A 22,055-nucleotide genomic window follows, 5' to 3' on the forward strand; every position below is an offset into this window, starting at 1 on the left:
AGGCCAAGTACATATTCACAGATGATGTTTTTTAAAGTTGTACCGACATTTAGAATTATTTCTGAAAAGTTTAAAGTTGTATCAACATTTAGAATTACTTCTTTAATAGAATAAAATATGGAAATAAAAAAGGTTGAAGAAACATGCACAAGTATGGCTTTATAAAACACAATTGATTGTGAATAGCAGATGAAATAAAAATAAAAATAAATTAAGTGTACTGCTTATCATTGGAATTGTCCTTTGTAATATTTTTTCTCATTAAATTTTACTTCAGCAGAAAATATAAAAGTTAATACCTATATAACTTTATTTGTTGTTCACAGTAGGCTAACTTCCTGAAATTATTTTCTGCAAGTGTTAGTATGTATTGCCTTTGTGATATTCACCTCTACATGCTGCATTATTTGAGTGTACATATTCATTCAATTTTTTTCCGAGTTTCATATTTTGAATTTTGTTCCATTTTGAAGTTGGTCATTTGTGAACTAAACGGTTTGATATTAGCATTCAACAATTTTCAATATAACTTTTCACCGGTGTTGTGGAGTAGAGCTTAGAGTGCAAATCACAATGTCAAAAATAACAATGGATAAACAGTTCAGTTTAGACATGGCCATACATGGACACAGTTTTTTTTATTAACGGGACAAGCTGGAACTGGCAAGAAAATATTTGCACTTTAGTCATAGATGAAATGTCAATGGTTTCAGCAGTTACATTTGACCAACTCAACACAATGAAAGCAATCCGGTCATCAAATATGCCATTTCGAGGTGTACAGTTAAAGCGTGAGGGTCGTCACTTGCGCACGCACAGTAATCCCAGGTCCCAAGCGACGATAACAACACACGCTAAAACACAAAGGCTCATGGGTAGACGCTTGCTTGTAAACAATGGCACGTCATGGCCATCTGACGCATGCGCAGGTGACGACCCCCCCCCCCCCCCACTTTAATTGTGTGTGGCGATTTCATACACTTGGCTTCTGTTCCCAGGAATAAGTTTGGTGACAATGGGAAGTATGCTTTTGAATCGCAAGTGTGGCAAGATGCAATTCCACATATTATAACATTGCAGGATATTACATCGTCAAACAGGTGTGGATTTAATAGAAGCGATAAATGATGTGAAGGAGTTGTATCCCTGCCAACTATCAATGTGATGAATCGTTTGTCAAGATCACTACCTCCGGGCAAAGATCCCGTTTTTTTGTACAGCCTCAACTATGATGCTGATTATCTGTTAAGTATGCTTGGTGAGTAGAAAATACTTTATGTGATGCACATACAATTCATAGAAGCCATTTGTACAAAAATGACAGACATGTGTCTATGCAATCTCCTTCCCAGAGGTCTTTGCGCTTTACGCAATAATACCTCTGCCACAGGCAGCCTTTTGTGGTCAATCACCTCACTACGCACGGTCATTTTCCTGTAGTTGTTACATCTAAAAATGTACAACACAAAGTGGAAAGAAACATATGTGAAATCCGAACTATTTATTTATGTCAGATTTCAGTAAAAACGTAAATACGAACCATTTTATCACGGACTATGTTTTTCAAGGTAATGTTATTGTAGTGAAATGGCGCATGTGATAAACTAAAACTAGGGAAAACAGCGTTCTGTTTATGTACATAAGATAGGGAAAGAAACATTAAACACAAATTTTACTCGAAGGGATTTTCTAACAACCCTGTTCGTCTTGTTTTCTGGTGAATATTTCAATACTATTTCTAGCTTCAACGGATTAGATTCTCCGTTATAGAACACACAGGTTCTAGTAAGTTTATAAAGTTAGTAATTTATTGTATAATCTAATATCTTGATAACTTTGAAAAGGACTGCACTTTCCAAGCATAAAACATGTATGTTTTAATTTAATTAACCGAACAGTTCTTTCAGATTTAGGGCGTAAAACGTTTTATTAAAGCGATTGAAGTAATACGGTGGCTTGAGCGTAACTGTGTTAACCGACAGGGTCTTGCAGTTCGAACATATTCGAATATGCAAATGAGTTCTATGCAAAGCTTTGTGCATAAGTAGCACTTATCCTTACATAAATCTTACAGATACTGTAATTGTTCTATTAGTAGCACTTATCCTTACATAAATCACATATGTATTGTAATTGTTCTATTAGTAGCATTTATCCTTACATAAACCATACAGACACTGTAATTGTTCTATTAGTAGCACTTATCCTTACATAAATCATACAGGTACTGCAATTGTTCTATTAGTAGCACTTACATAAATCATACAGGCACTGTAATTGTTCTATTAGTAGCACTTATCTTTACATAAATCATACAGGTACTGTAATTGTTCTATTAGTAGCACTTACATAAATCATACAGGTACTGTAATTTTTCTATAAGTAGCACTTATGCTTACATAAATCATACAGGTACTGTAATTGTTCTATTAGTAGCACTTATCCGTACATAAATCATACAGGTACTGTAATTGTTCTATTAGTAGCACTTATCCTTTCATAAATCATACAGGCACTGTAATTGTTCTATTAGTAGCACTTATCCTTACATAAATCATACAGGTACTGTAATTGAGGCAGTCCAGTCTTGGGCTAGTCTTGGGTCAGCCTTGCGATAGTCTTGGGGATTTTTCCCCAGGGTGCTGTGCTTATAGAGTGCTCGACTGATCGACTAAGACGAAAGTTGAAACGTATTTCGCTGTGTGTGTCTTATTCGACTGTAAAGCTTAAGTGACATTCCCGATCCAGTACCTCAAGGGGACGTGACATAGAGACGAGACGAGTTTCCCCCCTGGCACGTGTGGAGAACCCTAGAGGAGAAGATTTCCCCCTGATAGGTGAGTGGAGATCCCGGACAGGTGTTTAACACACATTGAGATCCTGTAAAGAAAGCAAAATGGCGTAGGTGTGTCTTTTTTGCGAACCGAACTAACAGCTCGAACACAGAGACAAAACCGCACTTGACAACTAACACTGTTAACAGTATGGCACCGATGTACAACGCTGAAGAGATGAAGACTTCGGAACCCCTTATGAAGGACGAGTATCGGATAGGACGATATAATCAAGAATTGAGCGACATTAAAGACAAGAAGATGATAAAGAACGACCCGGACTAATGCGATGACAAGAGAAGACGCTATATAGACTTTGATAAGAACTTTAGCTATCTGTGTATTGCTTAGAGAATCGCTCGCTGGACACTTTAACTGACACTGTGTAACTCAAGACGTTTCAGAATCCCAACACTATTGTTCAGTATGTAATGTATTGCTTGCTTTTTCCATCGTTTTTTTCTTAACGTTTTTTTTTGTGGTATTGAAGTGTATGTGTGTAAGCGCCCAGATCTTTGTTTGAACTGGTATTTAGTGACGTGCGAGGTCCTTTATAACGATTTAAGCGGGCCTCAGTGGACAAGTATTTGCAACACAGTGTTATGAGTTTTGTGAAGTTTTATGGAGTTTTACTGAGTTTATGAGTACGGAATATGATGGGAGGAATGATGCCCCCACGTGTTTTTAAGAGTTTTGAGATTTGTCGATGTACAGAGATATCGACGTTTTAAGAGTTGTTTTGTTTACATGTTGTTCCGGAATACTTCTGACGCTTTTTGAGTTGAGAGCACCTTTGTAACGTTTTTTAATATCTTTTCGAGATGAGAGTGTGATGCGCCGATATACGTATTGTTTAATAACGCAAACTTTTGTTCATGATTGACAGGTTTATATGTAACTCAGTAGTTTCTATCGTTTTAGCCTTTTCCGTCTTTAATTGCCAGAGGAGTAATGTGTTATGATAGCTTTGTCTTTGCATTCCGTTTCCACGCCATATGACTTTTGTTTAGATTAACGACTTGTGAGTTTAGTTTGTGAAGTTTATAAGCGTAAGTGACAGGAGTTTGATTAATAGCTTGTTTATTCATTGTTTGTTAGTTACCGCTTTGCAATGCTTTAACCGAGAGACGCATCCCTGGTAATCACGTGATCATGCTGTCGACTGCAGCGGTTGGCTGGTCGCTTGGTTACACCGCCACGCCTTAGTTTTTTTGACCTTTTGATATAAAGATTGTAACCTTAGTAACGAGAGACAGTGCAGCGAAGGGTTACCCTCAGCCGACCGTTTTGAGAAAAGCGGGTCTATTGGTAGCCTTTCCCTTGTTTTTGTGACTTTATAATCATTGTATTTAGACTTATAATCAGCTTATTAATCAGTGTGTTTTACTTTTTTTGATTTATATCCTTTTATTAGTATTGTATTTAACCCATATGACGATGAGTAGAGGACGGTATCTTGTATTTATGAACGTGTTATGCCGGGAGGCATGGCTCAGTTTGAGTGAAGGGATGTATGATGAATTTGTTTACGCGTATCTGTTGATCGACTTAATTAGCTGATTACGAGCGAATTGTTGTGTTATGTCTGTCATCGTTTAGGCAGGCGAGGTCCTGGACGGAACTTGGCTCAGTGATTTGGAACTAATTACGAGATAACCGTCGCTATTCGGACTACTAATTCTGACTGTTGGTATTCGTAATTATTAATGTAGTGAACGATTAATCAAAAGATATGACGTATTCAGTACTTAGTGTGATTGGCTTTATGATTGAAGATTACGCCCTAGAGTCTTTTTACTGCTTTGTAATTGGTTAGAGTTTTGAAAATGAATAAAGTTGTTTTAGTTGGTCTTGGTGAGTACAGCACGACAGACGCAGTCCAGTCCTGGAGAGTCTTGGGGCGAGCCTTGAGGCAGTCCAGTCTTGGGCTAGTCTTGGGTCAGCCTTGCGATAGTCTTTGGGATTTTTCCCCAGGGCGCTGTGTCTTATAGAGTGCTCGACTGATCGACTAAGACGAAAGTTGAAACGTATTTCGCTGTGTGTGTCTTATTTGACTGTAAAGCTTAAGTGACATTCCCGATCTCGTACCTCAAGGGGACGTGACATAGAGACGAAACGAGAATCCCCCCTGACACGTGTGGAGAACCCCAGAAGAGGAGAATTACCCCCTGATAGTAGCAACAGGAGTTTTATATTACGACAAAAGCTTGTCGAATTATTTACATTATTATTAGTAGTATTATTCGATAAATAACAGACGGGAATATAGATACACCACAGTAACTATGTTACATCATCATATGTACAATGTTGTGATTATTTTTTGTTGAATCATGACATGAATGACATGACATGTCTTGTTGCTAATATTGTGTAAAAGCCCAAACCAACATATTCTGTGTACTAGCATTTCATATAAGCCAACAAAAATTTCTTTTATATCAGATTTGTTCAACATTTTTATTTTATTTTGAAAGACGGTATGAAACAACAGAATCAATCTCTAAACAAAGTTACCAAAGTTAAGTTTTGTATTCAGTTTTCTTGACCTAATGATGGAAATTAATGATGAATGCACGACCATAGTAAATAATTCATCTGGGGGTATTACAACTAAATATTGGCCTTCACTGAAGTCATTATATGTATATGTTCTATAGTACAAAACTAAAATTAAAAAGTGTAACCATTTTGTGACCAATCAATGTGATGATCATGCGTTGCGGATGACTGCACGGATGCCGGTATGAAATTCCACTTTGATCATTGCGGCCTTGACAAAACAACAGAGTAAATCATATAATTCATAATGATATCTTGCGCGACGACCACCGCCCTTGTCTGACTGGCATATACAAAATGCGACCAAAAAACGTCATAGAAATCCGGCAGCAATCTGTCGGCCGTCGCTGTCCACAGCAGCGATACGATTTCATAGGCAGAAAGTGCGAAACACAAATATGGTCACATTAATATGGGAGACGTTCCAATATGAAATTGTAAAAACATTTGATTGGCAGAGCAAACTCCTTTATTGGAACAGAACGTGTTCTATATTCACCGAAAAACAACGTTGCAATGTGTCTAGACTCACAACGAACTCGAAACAAAAATGACAATCTGACCTAAACGACTTACGTCCTTGAAAATCAAGTCTTATCGTCCTTGCGTTTCTAAGCAAAAAAAAAAACGTCGATGCCAAAAGCAACCGATTTTCGCCCAATATTCTATATTGATTTTTTTGATAATATTTTAAATCGGTCCAGCGGTTAGATAGGTTATTTATAATAAATCCGGCGACGGAAAATCGGCGATAATAGCCAAGGGATGAGGTACTGAAGTTCAAAAACATTTTTATTAGAAAACTACTTATAGGATCTCAAACAAGCGTAGGTGCCATGACATTTTTAGGGCTGGATACATGCTCAGTAATTCAATTTGTGTTGGACTGTGACTTTGAACACGTTTTTTGTGCCTATAATTACATATATGTGTATTCACACAGGAGCTCTGCAGACTTTAATTTTTGATTGTGAAATCAGTGCATTATACACATAGTGACAAGAGCCATTTATTATATTTATTAATATATTAATTAAGTCATTAATTTGTCTGTAATTCGTGGAGTCATGTCATGGCATTATTTTCACCAGTTTAAGTGTACAGTTTAGTGCCCTCTGTATAATAGGACTGCAAACAGTTATTTAAAAACAAACAAAAAATTGTGACGCATGCTGAAAAAGTAGCATATTGTTAATGATATGATTTCTAACCTTGTTTTCCAAACAAATTACGTATATTTCAGTGTGTTTCTAGAGTGATAATGCAAAATTTGAATTCGGTTCCCCTGAATGGATATTAAATTGGGACCCATAGAGACGTACACGACGCGTGTACAATACATTATTTCTTTTAAAGCGGGAGGGTCATCACCTGCGCACGCGTGGGAATTGAGTCCCAAGCAAAGATGAAACAACACACGCTAAAAACGCAAAGGCTCATGGGTAGACGCTTGTTTGTAAACAATTACACCTTTGGTCATCTAACGCATGCGCAGGTGATGAGTCCCGCTTTAAACAAAATTCGCACACGCGCAGCGACGCGACGGCCTCAACAGTCTAGGCTAAGTTATTTCAGAGGGAAAATAAAATTGTTTCGTTGAGGGCGCACTTTACGGGGAAAAAAGTGAAGGCTCAAGTTCCAGCACTGTTCTAACGATGAACTTAGGTCACCAAGCGGCTAAAACAAAAATTATTTCACTAATTTGGTTAAATCTTCTTCCATTGAACTTATTTCGTATCTGTCTTTCAAGCAAAATGATCGATTTAACATGATGAAGCACTGAGAACGGGGAGGTAAAAGGTCTACTTCCGGGCTCCCAGAGCCACATTCTAATGAATTTTTGTAACTAGTAATAGTAGTTTTTAAGAAAATGAAATGTTCTTTTCTAGCTGAACATTCTCAGCGAGTAAGCTCTCAATGGGACATACCTAAAACAAACCTAAACATATGAAACGTTTTCAGTATCGACCTTTTTAAAATCACCAAACTACTAGGAGTTCAGTTCGTATAGGTTTGGTTCGTCATGTCTCGTCTTGTCTGGTCTTGTCTCGTCTCGGTCCGGTTTTTACATTCTTCCACCGTTGACCGAAACCGCCCCTTTTTAGTTCCATTATAAAATCGCGAAGGTGCGGTCGTCACACTTTCAGAAGCCAATCAGCGACGGGAAAATGTCCTATGTTCATCGTGTTCATTAGCCTGACAAGGTCGCGTGAGTTGCGCCACTCACGCTTACATGTCAGGCTACGCGTTCTTGTGCAAGGGATTTTCCACGCAAAAACGTTTTAAAAAACGAGCTGTGGTAGTTGACAATTTTTCCTTGATTTGTAGGAAACTGAAAAAAAAACGTTTCTCAATTTGTCTTTTTATTTAGTTTCAAGCCATATTCAAGATAGCTGTTCCCATATAGTAAATATCGGTGAATTAGTAACATGTATCCTTACACTTTTACGCGAACTGACTGTGGTACTGACTCGGAAAGGGGCAGGGAATGCGCGTATAACAGAATGCCCGATTAGTGAGCAGACATTTTTTATGTAAATAACACATACTTGGCTGCCAATTTGTTAATTGTAAGCTACTTTTACATTATCACGTCGCGCGTAGTACAGCAAATAATTTTTGAAATGAGGAACCCCAGACATGTACCAGGCTACGTAAAAAAGAAGTCTATCTAACTGACTGACACGTTTGATAGTGTTGTTGAACTATCAGCAAAGAGTAAGTGCATCCGGTCATTTGACCGGACGCATACACGCGATGTTTGCGAGATTATGCTAATTTAAAATGTTATCGTTTCGGCTCAGAGGGGTTTAGCCGAAATGCACATTCTGTTACATGTAAATTATTTTGTATTAAAAAAAAAAAATTCTTGAGATCAAAACGTGATTTAATAAAAAAAAGAAAAAACGAGGTCGTATGGTTGCCTATAGGTATAAGTCACCGTTTAATAAAAGAAAAAAATGACCACGAAAGTCTACTACATCCTTAAAGGGGAACCGCTCAATCCCATGGATTGCACCAAAGAATTATGGGACACTATTGTTTATGTTGTTTACAATGTTAATCTATCTTTTGTTATCCATTGTTATTTTAATCCAGAAAGTAAATTTGTTGTAAAATTAATCTTAACTGGAAGGTGCCCCTTTAAGCCCTGTAACTTCGAAATGAAAACTCTGATTTACGCGCTGACTGTTTTACATACACCTTACTTCCACACTCTGTATAGGCAATTATTGATGGGCTTTTGCAAATTGCAAAATTCCCAGACAATTACCGGGGCACTATATTAAAACACCGGACAAGGCATCCATGTGATGTGTGGCCACAAGCAGGGACCACGAAGTTGGACTATTCCAATTCTTTGTAGGTAAAAAAGAATCATTGCTGTGTAACATTTAGAAGAAATATAATACGAACATAAAACTGGGAATGAATATTTTATATTAGGGATGGTTTCAGTAATAGACGAAATTCGATAAACTCAGCCATTTCTTGTGTGTACTTCAGATGACGTCGGCTGCCACTCCTGTCATATCGTATTTAACTGGTGCTGCCCTCGCTAGTTCAACTTCGGCGAATAATCTCTTTTCGTATGTCTTCGTCTGCACGTTTTGACATGATGAAAAAATCAGAAACTGCATTCAAAACTAAACTGTTCTCACACGGATAATTTAGAAAATGTTAGGAATATTTTTAAATAATTATATCAAGTGACGAGGTTTATTATTTTCGTAAAACGTTCAAAATAGAATGTATTTATTAAATGAACAAGAATATGAAATCATAAATTGTTTTTTTTTATTTACTGTCACATAGGCGGACATGTAACCATATTGTGTCTATTTTAATCTGTAAGATCCTACCAGCCATACTTCAGATACTTATAAGGACGAAATGTGTACCTCGATATTGGATTGTGTAAGGGACGACGTCAAAAGATCGATGTCGGATAAGAAACTTTTTTGCTTTAGTTTGGGGGTGGGGAGGATTTGACCTCAAAATGTTTTCATCCCACAAAAACGATTTTATTTTTAATGAACTAAAAAAATCTTGGAGGATTTGTAGTTTTTTTTCTATCCAATCATAGAAAAAGCACGTCCAAGACGAGAAAATGGTTTGGTCCGAGTGCATATATGTGCGTCAAATGAGGTAAATTTCAGGGCATGGACCTAGAGCATGCGCAGAGCCTAGAAAAGTAGTTTGCGCATGCGTATATTCCCCTTCATAACTGCTATGCCATACTGCTGTCCAATTATCAATTTGTATTTAATGGTGAATGTAGTCTGACGCCATGATCAATATTTATCAATTAAGTTTCAGTGGGGTTGGGGTTGGGGGGAGTGGAACTAAAGGAATTAAGTTTATTATCCTGTTGATGTTGTCCCTAAAGGTTTCTGTGCTGGGGGGGGGGCTCAAATATTTCCCATACAGCTCTGAGATAACATCAACTGTAAACCTCTCCTGTTTTGTCTCGATCTTTAGGCTCTAACCCAGTGCTGAGCACTGGTGGCGCAACTCTCCACACAACGCTGGACGAAATCCTGAGGAGATGGAAGGAACACTTCCAGCAGCTCTTGAACAGACCTTCCACGGTTGACAGTGCAGCCAGTGCCTCACGCGGCATGATCTGGACGGGCCACCCACAATCGATGAGCTGCAGCAAGTGCTGAAGTCCCTGAAAAACGAAAAAGCGCCAGGCGTTGACGGGATTCCGGCCAAGGTGCTAAAACACAGTGGCACTGCGCTGCACAACCAACTCATGTGGCTGTATCGATGCTGCTGGGAAGATGGCGCTGTCCCCCATTTCAAGGACGCGACTGTGGTAACTCCTGGGGTATCTCGCTGCTCAGTATTGCTGGTAAAGTACTGGCAAAGATTGCCTTATCAAGACTGCAAGTAATCTCGGAGGGAATATTGCCGGGTTCAAACCCGGCAGTGGTACCACGGATATGAGCTTAGCGTTAAGGCTATAATAATTCAAGAAAAGGCCATGGAACAAAGGATGCCGCTGTACATAGTCTTTATAGACTTTTCAAAGGCTTTTGACTCTGTGGGAAGGGATGCCCTGTGTCACATTATGGAAAGGTATGGATGTCCACCAAAACTACTAATTGTCATTAAGGCCTTCCACATGGATATGCAAGCCATGGTGACTGTAGACGGTGAGGCCTCTGACTTCTTCCAAGTTCTTCATGGGGTAAGACAGGGATGCATACTGGCTTCCACCCTGTTCGCACTGTTTCTGGTGGAGGACTCTTCAATCTTGCACAGCTAAAATCCCAGCGGCACATACTGGGGAAATGCATTTGAGAGCTCCTCTATGCAGACGACTCTGGACTGGTGGCACACACACTGGAAGGTATCCAGCAACTCTTACAGAAGTTTGCCAAAGCAGTCAGAGCTTATGGTATAACCATAAACATCAAGAAAACGGAGGTTCTCTACCAGCCGGCGCCTGGGAAGCCACACATTCCTCCAGAAGTTAGTTTTGCGTACCTTGGGTCTACTGTTATAAATGACAACTCCATGGACAGTGAGATTGACTTCATGGGTGCGGGCTGCCTCAACAGCGTTTCGATGCCTGAAAGGCTATGGAATGTAAAACCTATCAGACTGAAGACAAAACTAAACGTATACAGAGCTGTAGTATTGAGTGCGCTTCTGTATGGTTTAGAAGTGTCAACCCTTTTTGCCCGCCATATTTGACGACTGTCTGTCTTGGTCCAATGCCACCTTCGCGGACTGATGGGTATCACCTGGAGAGACCACATCTCCAACGTTGAGGTCCTGAGGCGAGTGGGTATGCAGTCCATGGAAGCCATGATTACCCACTCACAACTGAGATGGACTGGCCACGTCACCAGAATGTCTGAAAACCAACTGCCGCTGCACTTGCTGTACTCTAAACTGAGGGAAGGGTCAAGACCTTGTGGTTGACCGCGACTCCGTTTCAAGGACACGGTATCAGTCATCAGCAGTTGGGCTAGATGGCGCACAGTAGTAAGGGAGGGCGCTGAAGCGGTTCACAGAGGATGGGAGGTCAAGGAGGCTGAAAAAAAACACCAACGGCATGTGACCATCGGCCCCTTGAAGTGAACTCCGATCTTTACTTTAGTGATTGTTAAGATGCAATGTTTAAGCTTATGCATTTTGTATTTAATTTGTACACTTTTGTATTTTAGTCGTCTCTGTCTCTGTCGCTTTAGGTTATTTTTGCATAGATAAGTGTCATAGTCTGTATAGACTGACTGACAGAGAGATATTGTTGGATTTTTCATTTACTTAACCAAGAAGACTTGTTTTTTACTAAATGATTTTTTGACTGCAAGCTGTCTAACTATGATATGATAGGATATGATATTTTATTTGGAAAGTACACAGACAAAAGTAGGGTAATGTCCAAAAGAGCAAAATACACCACTACAAGACTAAAACAGATCTAAAAAAAACAAAAGAATAGCAAAATTGGAAAAGATAAACTTGTCACAACTGGAGAGATTTTCAATGAATAGATCACCAATACTTAAATTTTGGAAAAAGTGGCTCATAAATAAAGAGAGCTACATTCTTTGATAATGCTATATTGACAATGAAATAGGTAATGTGTTTCATCTCCAATCTTGTTACAATCATGGATTTTACATTAGTCTTTCTTCTCTCTTAATCCCTGAATGTCTCCCAGATTCAACTGGTAAGAATAATGTCGATACATAAACCTTGTCAGAGCAATCCCGTGTTTGTTATTTGTAATGTCATCTAAATACTTTTCAAAAACATATTTATCATTCTTAATTTTTTTGTACAAGTCTAATTTTTTGTTGCCCTGTATATCTTTTTGCCACTTGTTCTGGTACACCTTCTTTATTCTTTCTCTGAAAAGAACATTGGAATTTTTAGGTCAATAGAACTAAACTGAGTAATTTCCGATAATTCATCAGTACTACTAACCCAGGGATCATTCTGACTCAAACTTTTTTTTAGAAAGGCAGCATTAAGGATAATATTATTAGTTTGTTGACAATAAAGTCATTGATAAAAATTCATCATCAAACTACAAATGTCAACCATGATAGGATACCGACCTAATTCTCTGTTAGAAGACTTTCTATAAACACCCAGAACTTTCTTACGGAATCTTGTGTGGAACTTTTAAGATAACAAATTTAAAGTAAATTCATCATTTTCTATAACTGAAACATTATGTATGAGTATCCGATTTCCACTTCGTCATTCATATAGTTTTATTATTTAACATATAACAATAAAAAAAACATGGTATTTCTTGTCTACTAAAAAGTTTTGATTGATTCTAAAACATTTTTAGAAAACATTCTCAGAGTATTGTTTTGAGAGTACATTGTGGAACACCGCGCGAATTATTATTATAGCCAATCTAATTGTCTCAATTTGGTTTGGATGAAACGTTCGATTGGTTTGTTACAAGCTACTTATTAATATGTAAGCAGCTTTTCCGATAGGACTTTATAGGTGTCACACATAAATAGCGAGACTGTCATTACTAATGAAACCCCAGACTGCCCAGTCCACCGTATTATTTAAAGCTAGTTGCCTAGACCATCGTACTATAGTAGCTAGCCTGTCCCAGTTTTTTTTTTATTTCAACACTAAAGCAGCCCCAGACATTGGAACATTGAGTTACAATTAGGGCGTAGTTTCGCAAAAAAAAATGGGCGTGGTTTCTATACTATGTGCGTGGTATTTTTTGTAACTCGATTCACGTAACGCGAACGATTCAGCATCTCAAGCCCACTGATACATACATGATATAACATATATTTTTCTAAACTCTACATCAGTAAATTTCGATAATGCTAGTGTTAATTGCCTGCTCTGAACTACAAAATAATTTAAATCATTTCAGTAATTATTGTCATAAATTGAAACTTTAAATCAATGGTAACAGACTAAAAATATTGTATTTAACAAGTGAGAGGGGGGAAATAAAATAGAACTTAAATGTATAAAATCTCACACATACTTGGGAATATTTTTTCTCAAACTAGTGGGAACTTTAACAATTGATCACTTAGCTAAGGGCAATACATGATCGATTTTATTAATAGATAATTAAATTCAACCACATTATGTAAAACTGAACTAGATGTTACTGAATTTAAGGCACAGTTGAAACAATGCTCCATTGATAAAATATGGAAACCCACTTTTTTTAAACCAGGAAATACAAATTGAATATTACTTGTTTATTTCACCTTGGGAGTAGCCCGGCTTTCGCCATTTATACACTGAATTTTTTTATTGAAAGAACACCAACAAATAAACAAGAGACTGCATGCAAATGTAGATGGGATGTTGAAAGCAATTGTAAGTTATCAACCACTTATCACGGACGTACTGTATTGTTGTGTCGTATCTTACCTGTGTACGATTTTCACCCCTCCCGCACTCCCGTCCACCCAAACACATATATTGATTACATTCCCAGAATGGGCAGTAGGACCACAGGCACTCGAAACGTTTCATGGATAATAAAAAGGATCTAAATTAGGGTCGGTATACTTGGTCAGTCATGTACCGTCGACTGACTAAATATACCGACCCTACTTTAGATCCTTTCTATTACTATAATAATTTTATTAACACTTACACATTCCCCGCAGGGCTTGGCAATTGTTATAAATGTTTAAGAAAGAATAAAAGGTTAACAAAAATAAGCTAATACATTACAGAGAAAAAAGAAAAAAAATAACATTAAGGCTTAATTATTATACTAAAAAAGATAGAAAACAAAATGCAAACTTAACTGTGAAAGACAATTTTCACTGGGGTTGCTGTCTTATTTCAAAACGCTTCTTTAGGTACCTTGCTACATGGAGTGTTAGACCACTGTTGTTTAGCAAAGCTATGAATTGTGTCTTTTGTGACAAATTTTTAAAGTGTTGGTTGAGTTTTGCCATTTCAAATAAGACATTTCTTTCGGGGTATAACTTTTGTATGACATCGTTAGGTAATACTCATCTTCTACTTGAATACAAAGGTTGCATTATCTATTGGCAAGGAGTATTCCTTTGTGTCTGCCTGTCTCAATTTTCAAGTTATGGTCACTGAGGCGGAATTTTGTTAAATTTTCGCGCATCTCAATAATTTGCAGGGTAACAAGGTAGGTTTCAAAAGCAAAATTGGGTTTTAATTCTCTGTATGTTCTTAATTTTTTTCATGTTATTTTGATCGATTGTCGTTATGTAATTCACTTTTCCAAGTGATATGAATGATGTTTGTATATTTTTATTAATTTGTCCGAATTGCTTAGTTTAGACTCGTCGATGTTATTCAAAAGGAAGTCTATATTAGTGTACCAATTACTATTAATTTCTTTGCTTTCTTGGAAAGCTTGTTTTAATAATGGATACACGATTAAAATTTTGTATCATTTGTTTTCCGATAAAAGTCTCCAAAGGGTAACTTCCAAGCTCACCGTATAAGGCCATTGTTGTGGTGTTTTTGGATGTTCCCAAGAAAAAACGAATATAATTTATATGTACATCTTCAATTGGTGATTTCATCTCCCCATACATTACTACCACATGTGAGAATTGGTCTGATTAGTTTATCAAACAGAGAGAGTGACAGTGGTATACTTAGGTTTTTACCAGTTTTCCTTTTAAAGCTTTTCTTTTTATACTTTTTATGCCTTCCTTGATTTTCCCATCAGCACTAACCATTAATCCCAAGCAATTAAATGTTTTTAGAGTATTTAATTCAAAACCTTCAAAGAAGAAAATATCATTCTCTAGAAGTCTGTTTGATCTGTTAAAGATCATATTTTTTGTTTTTCCGTGTTCACAGATAGATGCTATTTTCTTTTGTATATTGACAATTATCAAGGGAAATTTGTAATCCTGATTTTGTTTCAGAAAGTAATACCAGATCATCAGCATACATTAGACAGTTAATATGTGTATTGTACAGTTTTGGTGGGTCACATGTAGGCTTATCAAGAACATCAGGTAGATCGTTCATGAAAATATAGAATAGAGTTGGGCTTAAGTCACAGTCCTCTTTTACTCCCACCCTTGAAGTGAAGTGAAGTGAAGTGAAGTGTACAGTTAATTCTTCTTTGCTTTTAATTTTTTATTTTACCTTACTATATACATTTTTTTAAATAATTTTATAGATTTTGCCTGATATCCCAAGCTTTGACAGACACTGTCGTAGGCCTTTTTTTAAGTCAACGAAGCATGCATATATTTTATTTGTATTTTTCCTATTATTTTTTTGTATTTTATTTTTTCCTTTTTATTTATTTATTATAAGATATTTTGTTAATTATTGTCTCAAGAATGAAGATATTATCTGTTCTGCGTCGATTTTTTCGGCATCCGATTGTGGTTAATCTAATGTTCAGAATGCTTGTAAATAGTTTGCCAAGGCTATTTGAAATGGCCTCTATAGTTTTATTGGTTAGATTTGGAACCGGATTTGTGGATTGGTATTAAAAAACTAAGGTTCCAAGAATCTGGAAAGTGATTTGAAAAGTCCGAAAACGGGGTCTTGTGGATTGACCTCTGTGCGTGGTGTGCGTACGTACGTACGTGCGTCCGCACCTGTATCTTAGACATGCCTGCACTGATTACATTCAAGCTTCACACATACTGTAACATCATACATAATATTATACATATGTACATCAATTTGTTTCACAATCTGATTCAAGATGGCCGAATAACGACCATTTTGTTATAAAAATCATCAAATTCAAGCATTTCTGGCATTTCATAACCGGATCCTGGCTGTTTACAGATGGATTTTGGTACATACATTGGACATTATAGGACCTTGATGCACGTTATTTTGTTTTTCAGATTGGGTTCAAAATGTTAGTCTGGCGGCCATTTTGTTTTAGTGAATGCTGTTCTAGTGTTAATCTCTGACATGCTTTGAGTGATTATCTTCAAATTTTGTATATTTATTATACTTCATGTCATAGATATACAGATGTATTAGTTTGGCGGTTGACTCCTGACTCGGTCGTCTGCTATGTGTTTTGCTGTGAAGTTGGGACCTTTTTGGCGGCACATATATACGGTGGCCCACAGATGTCACATCATGTTTTATTTCCGGCAACACAAACTACATTTTTCGAAACACAAATTTAATTCACAAGCAAACTTCCACTTCCAGTAACACCAACTTAATTTCTCCCGTGTACAACATTATTTTACAAAACAATACTTTAAATACTCGCAACACCAAATCAAATTTATTGTAACACAACTTTATTTTTACAAAACAAAACTTGAATTTACAAATCAAAATTTAAAATTCTCGCAATAGAAACCTAATCTTTTACAACACAAATCTAACTTTTTGCAGCACAATTTTATTTCACAAAACTCTAATTTACAAAGCAAAAAAAAAACACCCAATACACGACTAATTTACAAATCAATGTTTTAAATTCTCGCAACAGAAACTTAATTTCTTACAACACAAATTTCTTTTCTCAGACTACAACTTTAATTTTTAAAAACACAACTTTCACTTCACGAAACAAAACTTTAATTTCCCCAAACAAAACTTTGTTTATGAAAACGGAAGTTGGCAATATATCCCAGAATGTCAATGTATTTGAAAGTTGCTGATAAAGAAAACGGCGAACCGATTGAATTGCCTCTAGAGCACAATAGAACTTTGCTCTTAAGCACTCTACAGGCATGGCACAATTCCCCGGTGCATCTGGTTTACGATACAGGCCAAGAACAACTGCAAGTGACGGCCGAGGATGTTTCCGTGGCATCAAACTGGATTGCGGAGTTCTGTGTCCTCCAAGAAATGAATGGGATGAAACGTGCCCACTATTTGTAGTGTACACAGAAAATAAAAATGCCGGTAAGTACACTATGTTTCCAAATTCTATGCATGCTGGTTTTAAAATATATACGGGCTACAGGGGGATTCGAGTGATTTGTTGGCGATAGCCTGTCCCAAAGGAAACTCAGGCGCTCGGGCCGTTTCTTGAATAATTAGAAGGGTCGACACATTAAGTCAGTCGCCGGTATGTACCGAATGTACCGGCGACTGACTAAGTATGCCGACCGACTTTTTACTATCCAAGAAACGTACCGAGCGCCTGTGACAGGACGCTACGATCATGAATTAAGGTGCTTTGTCGTCTACATGGCCACAGAGTTTTTTGATGTGGATCAAAATCACAATGGGTCGGGTCGAACAAACTATTTCATTTGTTATATCTAAATATATATTATGAAGTTATACCTGATATAACTTGTTAACATGGTTGCTTGTTGATACGAGTGAATTCATGGGCCAGTATTATTCACAAACCTAAACCTTCATTATTTTGTTGTGGTCATTGCATTGTTTAGTGTGAAATACCAGTTAGTGACATTTCACACTAAACATCACTACTGTGAATATACACAACATAGTAATGTGATAAGATAAGTGATATTAAGGAATTTAGAATATGCAGTGTGTTAGGTGCATGAAGTACAACATAATTTATTGATATAAAAATATATAAAAATTATATAAATATAAACATTGGTTAAAGTAATGCAATGCATAGAGTTGTCAGTAAGTCATCAGTGGATTAGAATGTTATAAAATTCATGTAATCTTCATATCCACATTTTTATACTAAATACTCATTTTTTAAATATTTTATACAATTTATGAAGTAGATTATATACTGGTTATATAACAAAATATTTTCAATGACCAAAAAAAGGATATTTATTTCATATTTTTGACATTATCTTTCATGTTTGTGTCTTTGCAACATACATATATTAATAATTATTATATATATTAATATTTGTATAATTTGCTACAACAGTGGGTGTAGTGTTATATTATACCCATAATTTCTTGCTTTGAAAATCAAAATGGTAGACAACACATTCCAATTAAAAAGGGGAATATCTAGAGAGCGAAAAGTGTTGTAGAATAGCTGTACACTGTATTTGCCTGCATTTGTGGAACTCTTTCATATGGGGGCATGATGTTGTTAGGCCAGACTTTCCTTCAATCTTCTATGTGCATGTTTACAACTATTTGCATTAATGCATTGACACATAGGAATCACACAATGGGTGTTTTTTTCCGGTTAGTGTGTCTGTGTGTATGTATGTCTGTCTGTTCCACATATCTCAAGAACCAACAATTTAATAAAACTTGGTACATAGATGCTCTGAAATAATGCTCAGACCTGAATAATTTTTGGGTGAAATCCGTGCATATAAATGACCTAATTTACATATTAGTTTGCCAATATTTAGAATTTCCACCAATATCTCAGACACTTACCAGATTTCAATGAAATTTGGTACATATATGCTTTGGGATAAACCATATACATGTTCAGTTTAGGGTTAAATTTTATGCTCACTAATTACTTAATTTGCATTTCAATAAAACTAGCTACATATGTGCTTTTGAATAGTCTCCAGAGCTGATTACTTCAGGGTTGAAATCCATTAATTATTGTATAAATATTAATTAACTTCATGTGTTCTTAATATGCAGTACTGCTACAATTAGTGACATGCAACTAGTGCTTTAATGAAGGTATCTGACAATGTGATATGACTAATGTATCAGATGACTATATATGGTCGTATGGCTCAAATAATATGCATATCTTGTAATATCTTAAGTAATGTTGCAGACAGGGTCCTGAGGGACAAGCAACTGATGCTATAATTTTGTTGTCTGACAAGATATATGACCAACATATCAAGTCATCATATATGGTTATTATTTCATTAAATATTGTTCATCCATTCATAGCTACTTGGAACCACCCTGATCATTGCTTGCAGTTATCTTTTTAAATGCCACATTTGCTCTATTAGAAGCACATGTACTTCCTGTAAATAGCAATGAAAAAGACAAGTCTATGTAAAAAAAATAAGACATTTCAATCATTTTGCATGCAATAAACACAATTTCTGCATTATGAATTTTGAAGATGTGTTTGTAATATAGTAAATACAGTTTTTTATATTTGTACTTAATGCCTCCATTACATTCAGCACATGCGCATCATCTCGTTTGTGTTTTGCTGGTCAGGATACAAATTATATTTACTCTAGTATTTGTGTTTATATGCATTACCTCATATTTATACACAAACACTGTGTGTTTAACTTCAGCTGTAGTGCTGCCTGTGTTTATGCATTCAAGCTGTGTATATAGGCATACAAAGCTTGTTTCTGTAATATCTCTAAAACCTCAGTACTAGTCGCAAATATTAAAATACATAATTTCCATACTAATTAAACCATTAACAAATGACATAAACGTTTGCATATTTAATTAAAACTATTATATCTCATTATTTCACTTTTTTCTAATATTATTTCAGATGATAAAGTAAACGAAAAGCCACAGTTTGGAAAAATCAAGTCTTTTGAGACATTCAAACGAGAAAAAACATCAACAGCTTTTCGGAAAATATCATCCAAAAAGAAGAATAGGAAAACATGTGATGGAGAAGAGATAGTCATTATAAATGTTGGCATCATGTATTTCGATAAAAAGAAGTATGAGTTGAAGCCTAGGTGGGGTAAGTGCCGACCAATTAAAATAGAGAGAGATGCTAATTAGTATTCAATTCTTGAACATGGATTGAACAAATGGAAAGCTTTCAGAAGAAGTGACATCCAGGAAGATCAGACATATTTACTGTTGTTAGAAGATGGTTCACAAGCAACCTTTATACCTGGTCAGCAAAGCAAGGAATTCTTTTCTCTGTGTCGATATAGAGAGGAACTTGGGAAGGGTTACCAGAGGATTTGCATGTATCTCTGCACAGAGGAAGACTATAACATCTCTGAAGGAGTATATGAGGTTTCTGGGAAAGAGAATGACAGTGGACCGATGCTCGACTAATAACACAGGAATTGGATGAAAATACAGGAACCATTGTGGAAGATATAATAGATGCGTATCCACAATCTAGAAAGCTTAGAAGAAAAAAATCAACTACAAGAACAGAACGTTCATCATCATCGTGTTCTGTTTCTGCAAACACTAATATGCCTGGACCATCAGGTGCATACGATAAAAATGGTGCTGATGGTGTGTATGCTTCCTTAGTCAGAGATGAAGAGGTTTGTCACATATCTGATACAGAAGATGTTCAAAAGTTATCTCAAACATCAGTTGAAGACATACCCCTTGAGGATATATTGAGTAACTTAGCCGAACAAATTAACCATGATACAATATCAAAGTTTAACATTTCAAGAAACCAGCTATTTGATTGTGTCAAAGACTCAAGCGCAAATCATTCAGTCCGTTTAACAAAATTTCTGTTAAATTCACTGATGATGAGGGCTCTTCAGAAGGTGCTGTTGATGAAGGTGGCCCAATGCGGGAAATGTTGACTTTGATTATGAACCATATTGTAGGATCCCATCTGTTAGATGGTACTTCAACTACCAAGTTTCTTACATGCATTAGTAAATCTGTTGATGAAAATGAATATTATTTGGTAGGCCAAATAATTGCTATGTCAATGGTTCATGGAGGTCCTGCACCCCACTGTTTTGCAGACCATTTTTTCAATGTGATAGTACATGGAGCAGAGTCAGTAAAACCTACAACAGAAGATCTTCCTGTAGGTTCTGCAGTGAAAGAAGATTTGCTCAAACTGAGAAATGTTAATGTTGAAGAAGCAAACAGTGTTATAAGCGGAACGCTAGGAAATCTACTAGAACTTGCAGGTACATGGAAGCACATTCAAAGTGAAGATGACAAGGAAAACGTTATTCGGGACACTATCAAATGATACCTATTTGGGAGAACAAAAACAGCTCTAGACCAATTCAAGAATGGTCTCTCTACCCTTGGTGTATTGACAGCAACCCAAGAGTATCCCTCTGTCTTCAAGCCAGCATTTTGTTATGAGGCTGTACCACTCACTGCTGCGACATTTGCAGTATCCGAGAAGGTTGTTATTACAAGAAGTGAAAATGGATCAAATGCATGTAGAAAGCTGAGTACTTGCCCACTGGGCAGATTTTCTACAAGATGTTCAAGAAAGTGAATCTCAGCTAACTCTTGCACAAATTCTTATGTTCAGCACAGGCTGTTGTGAGTTTGGTTTCGGGTCACAACAGGAAGTACAATTCCTTCATGAGAAAGAAGCAGATGAAATGCATTCAAAGTTTCCAAAGGCCAATACTTGTGCTGGTATTCTTAGCTTACGAGTTGTTCACAATACATACGATGAATTCAAGAATACTATGGAATTTGGTATTGCAAACGCCAAAGGTTTTGGTTATGCCTAATATATTTACATGCAGTGTACATGGTAAAACATACTAGAGTAGTTATATTGTATATTTGTTATATAGTTAGTAGCTAAATGTTAGATTTTAGGAGTCCATGTTATATATTTCTGTTGGTTCACATAGACCCTTATAGTATGTGATAGGCCAAACAATGTTATTTATTAAAAAAACACTTTGATTGTGCCTTTAATCAATTACATAATTACAGTTGCATATGTTTACAGGCTTGTGTCTTAGTATACAAATACAAGTATATTAAGTATTCACTGCTTGAATAAAACATTATCTTTAGTGTGTTGGAAAACAACCTTTCTTATTTTCTTTTGGTAAAATAGTTGTTTACACATGTCAGTGGAAA

General features: G+C 36.4%; 1 protein-coding gene and 1 pseudogene across 1 annotated transcript; both read left to right on the forward strand.

The window, feature by feature from the left end:
- The first annotated feature begins 10,398 nt into the window (after positions 1-10,398).
- Positions 10,399-11,102, forward strand: LOC146734274 (uncharacterized). The gene is made up of 2 exons (XM_085508540.1): positions 10,399-10,558; positions 10,723-11,102. The coding sequence occupies exons 1-2, from the start codon at positions 10,399-10,401 to the stop codon at positions 11,100-11,102; spliced, it is 540 nt and encodes a 179-aa protein (XP_085364666.1).
- A 5,987-nt stretch (positions 11,103-17,089) lies between these two features.
- On the forward strand, positions 17,090-20,291 carry LOC146734275 (uncharacterized; annotated as a pseudogene).
- Positions 20,292-22,055: the final 1,764 nt, after the last annotated feature.

Source organism: Saccoglossus kowalevskii, chromosome 15 (assembly GCF_978046115.1).
Source record: "Saccoglossus kowalevskii chromosome 15, keSacKowa6.1, whole genome shotgun sequence".
In the NCBI taxonomy this organism is placed as follows: Eukaryota; Metazoa; Hemichordata; class Enteropneusta; family Harrimaniidae; genus Saccoglossus; species Saccoglossus kowalevskii.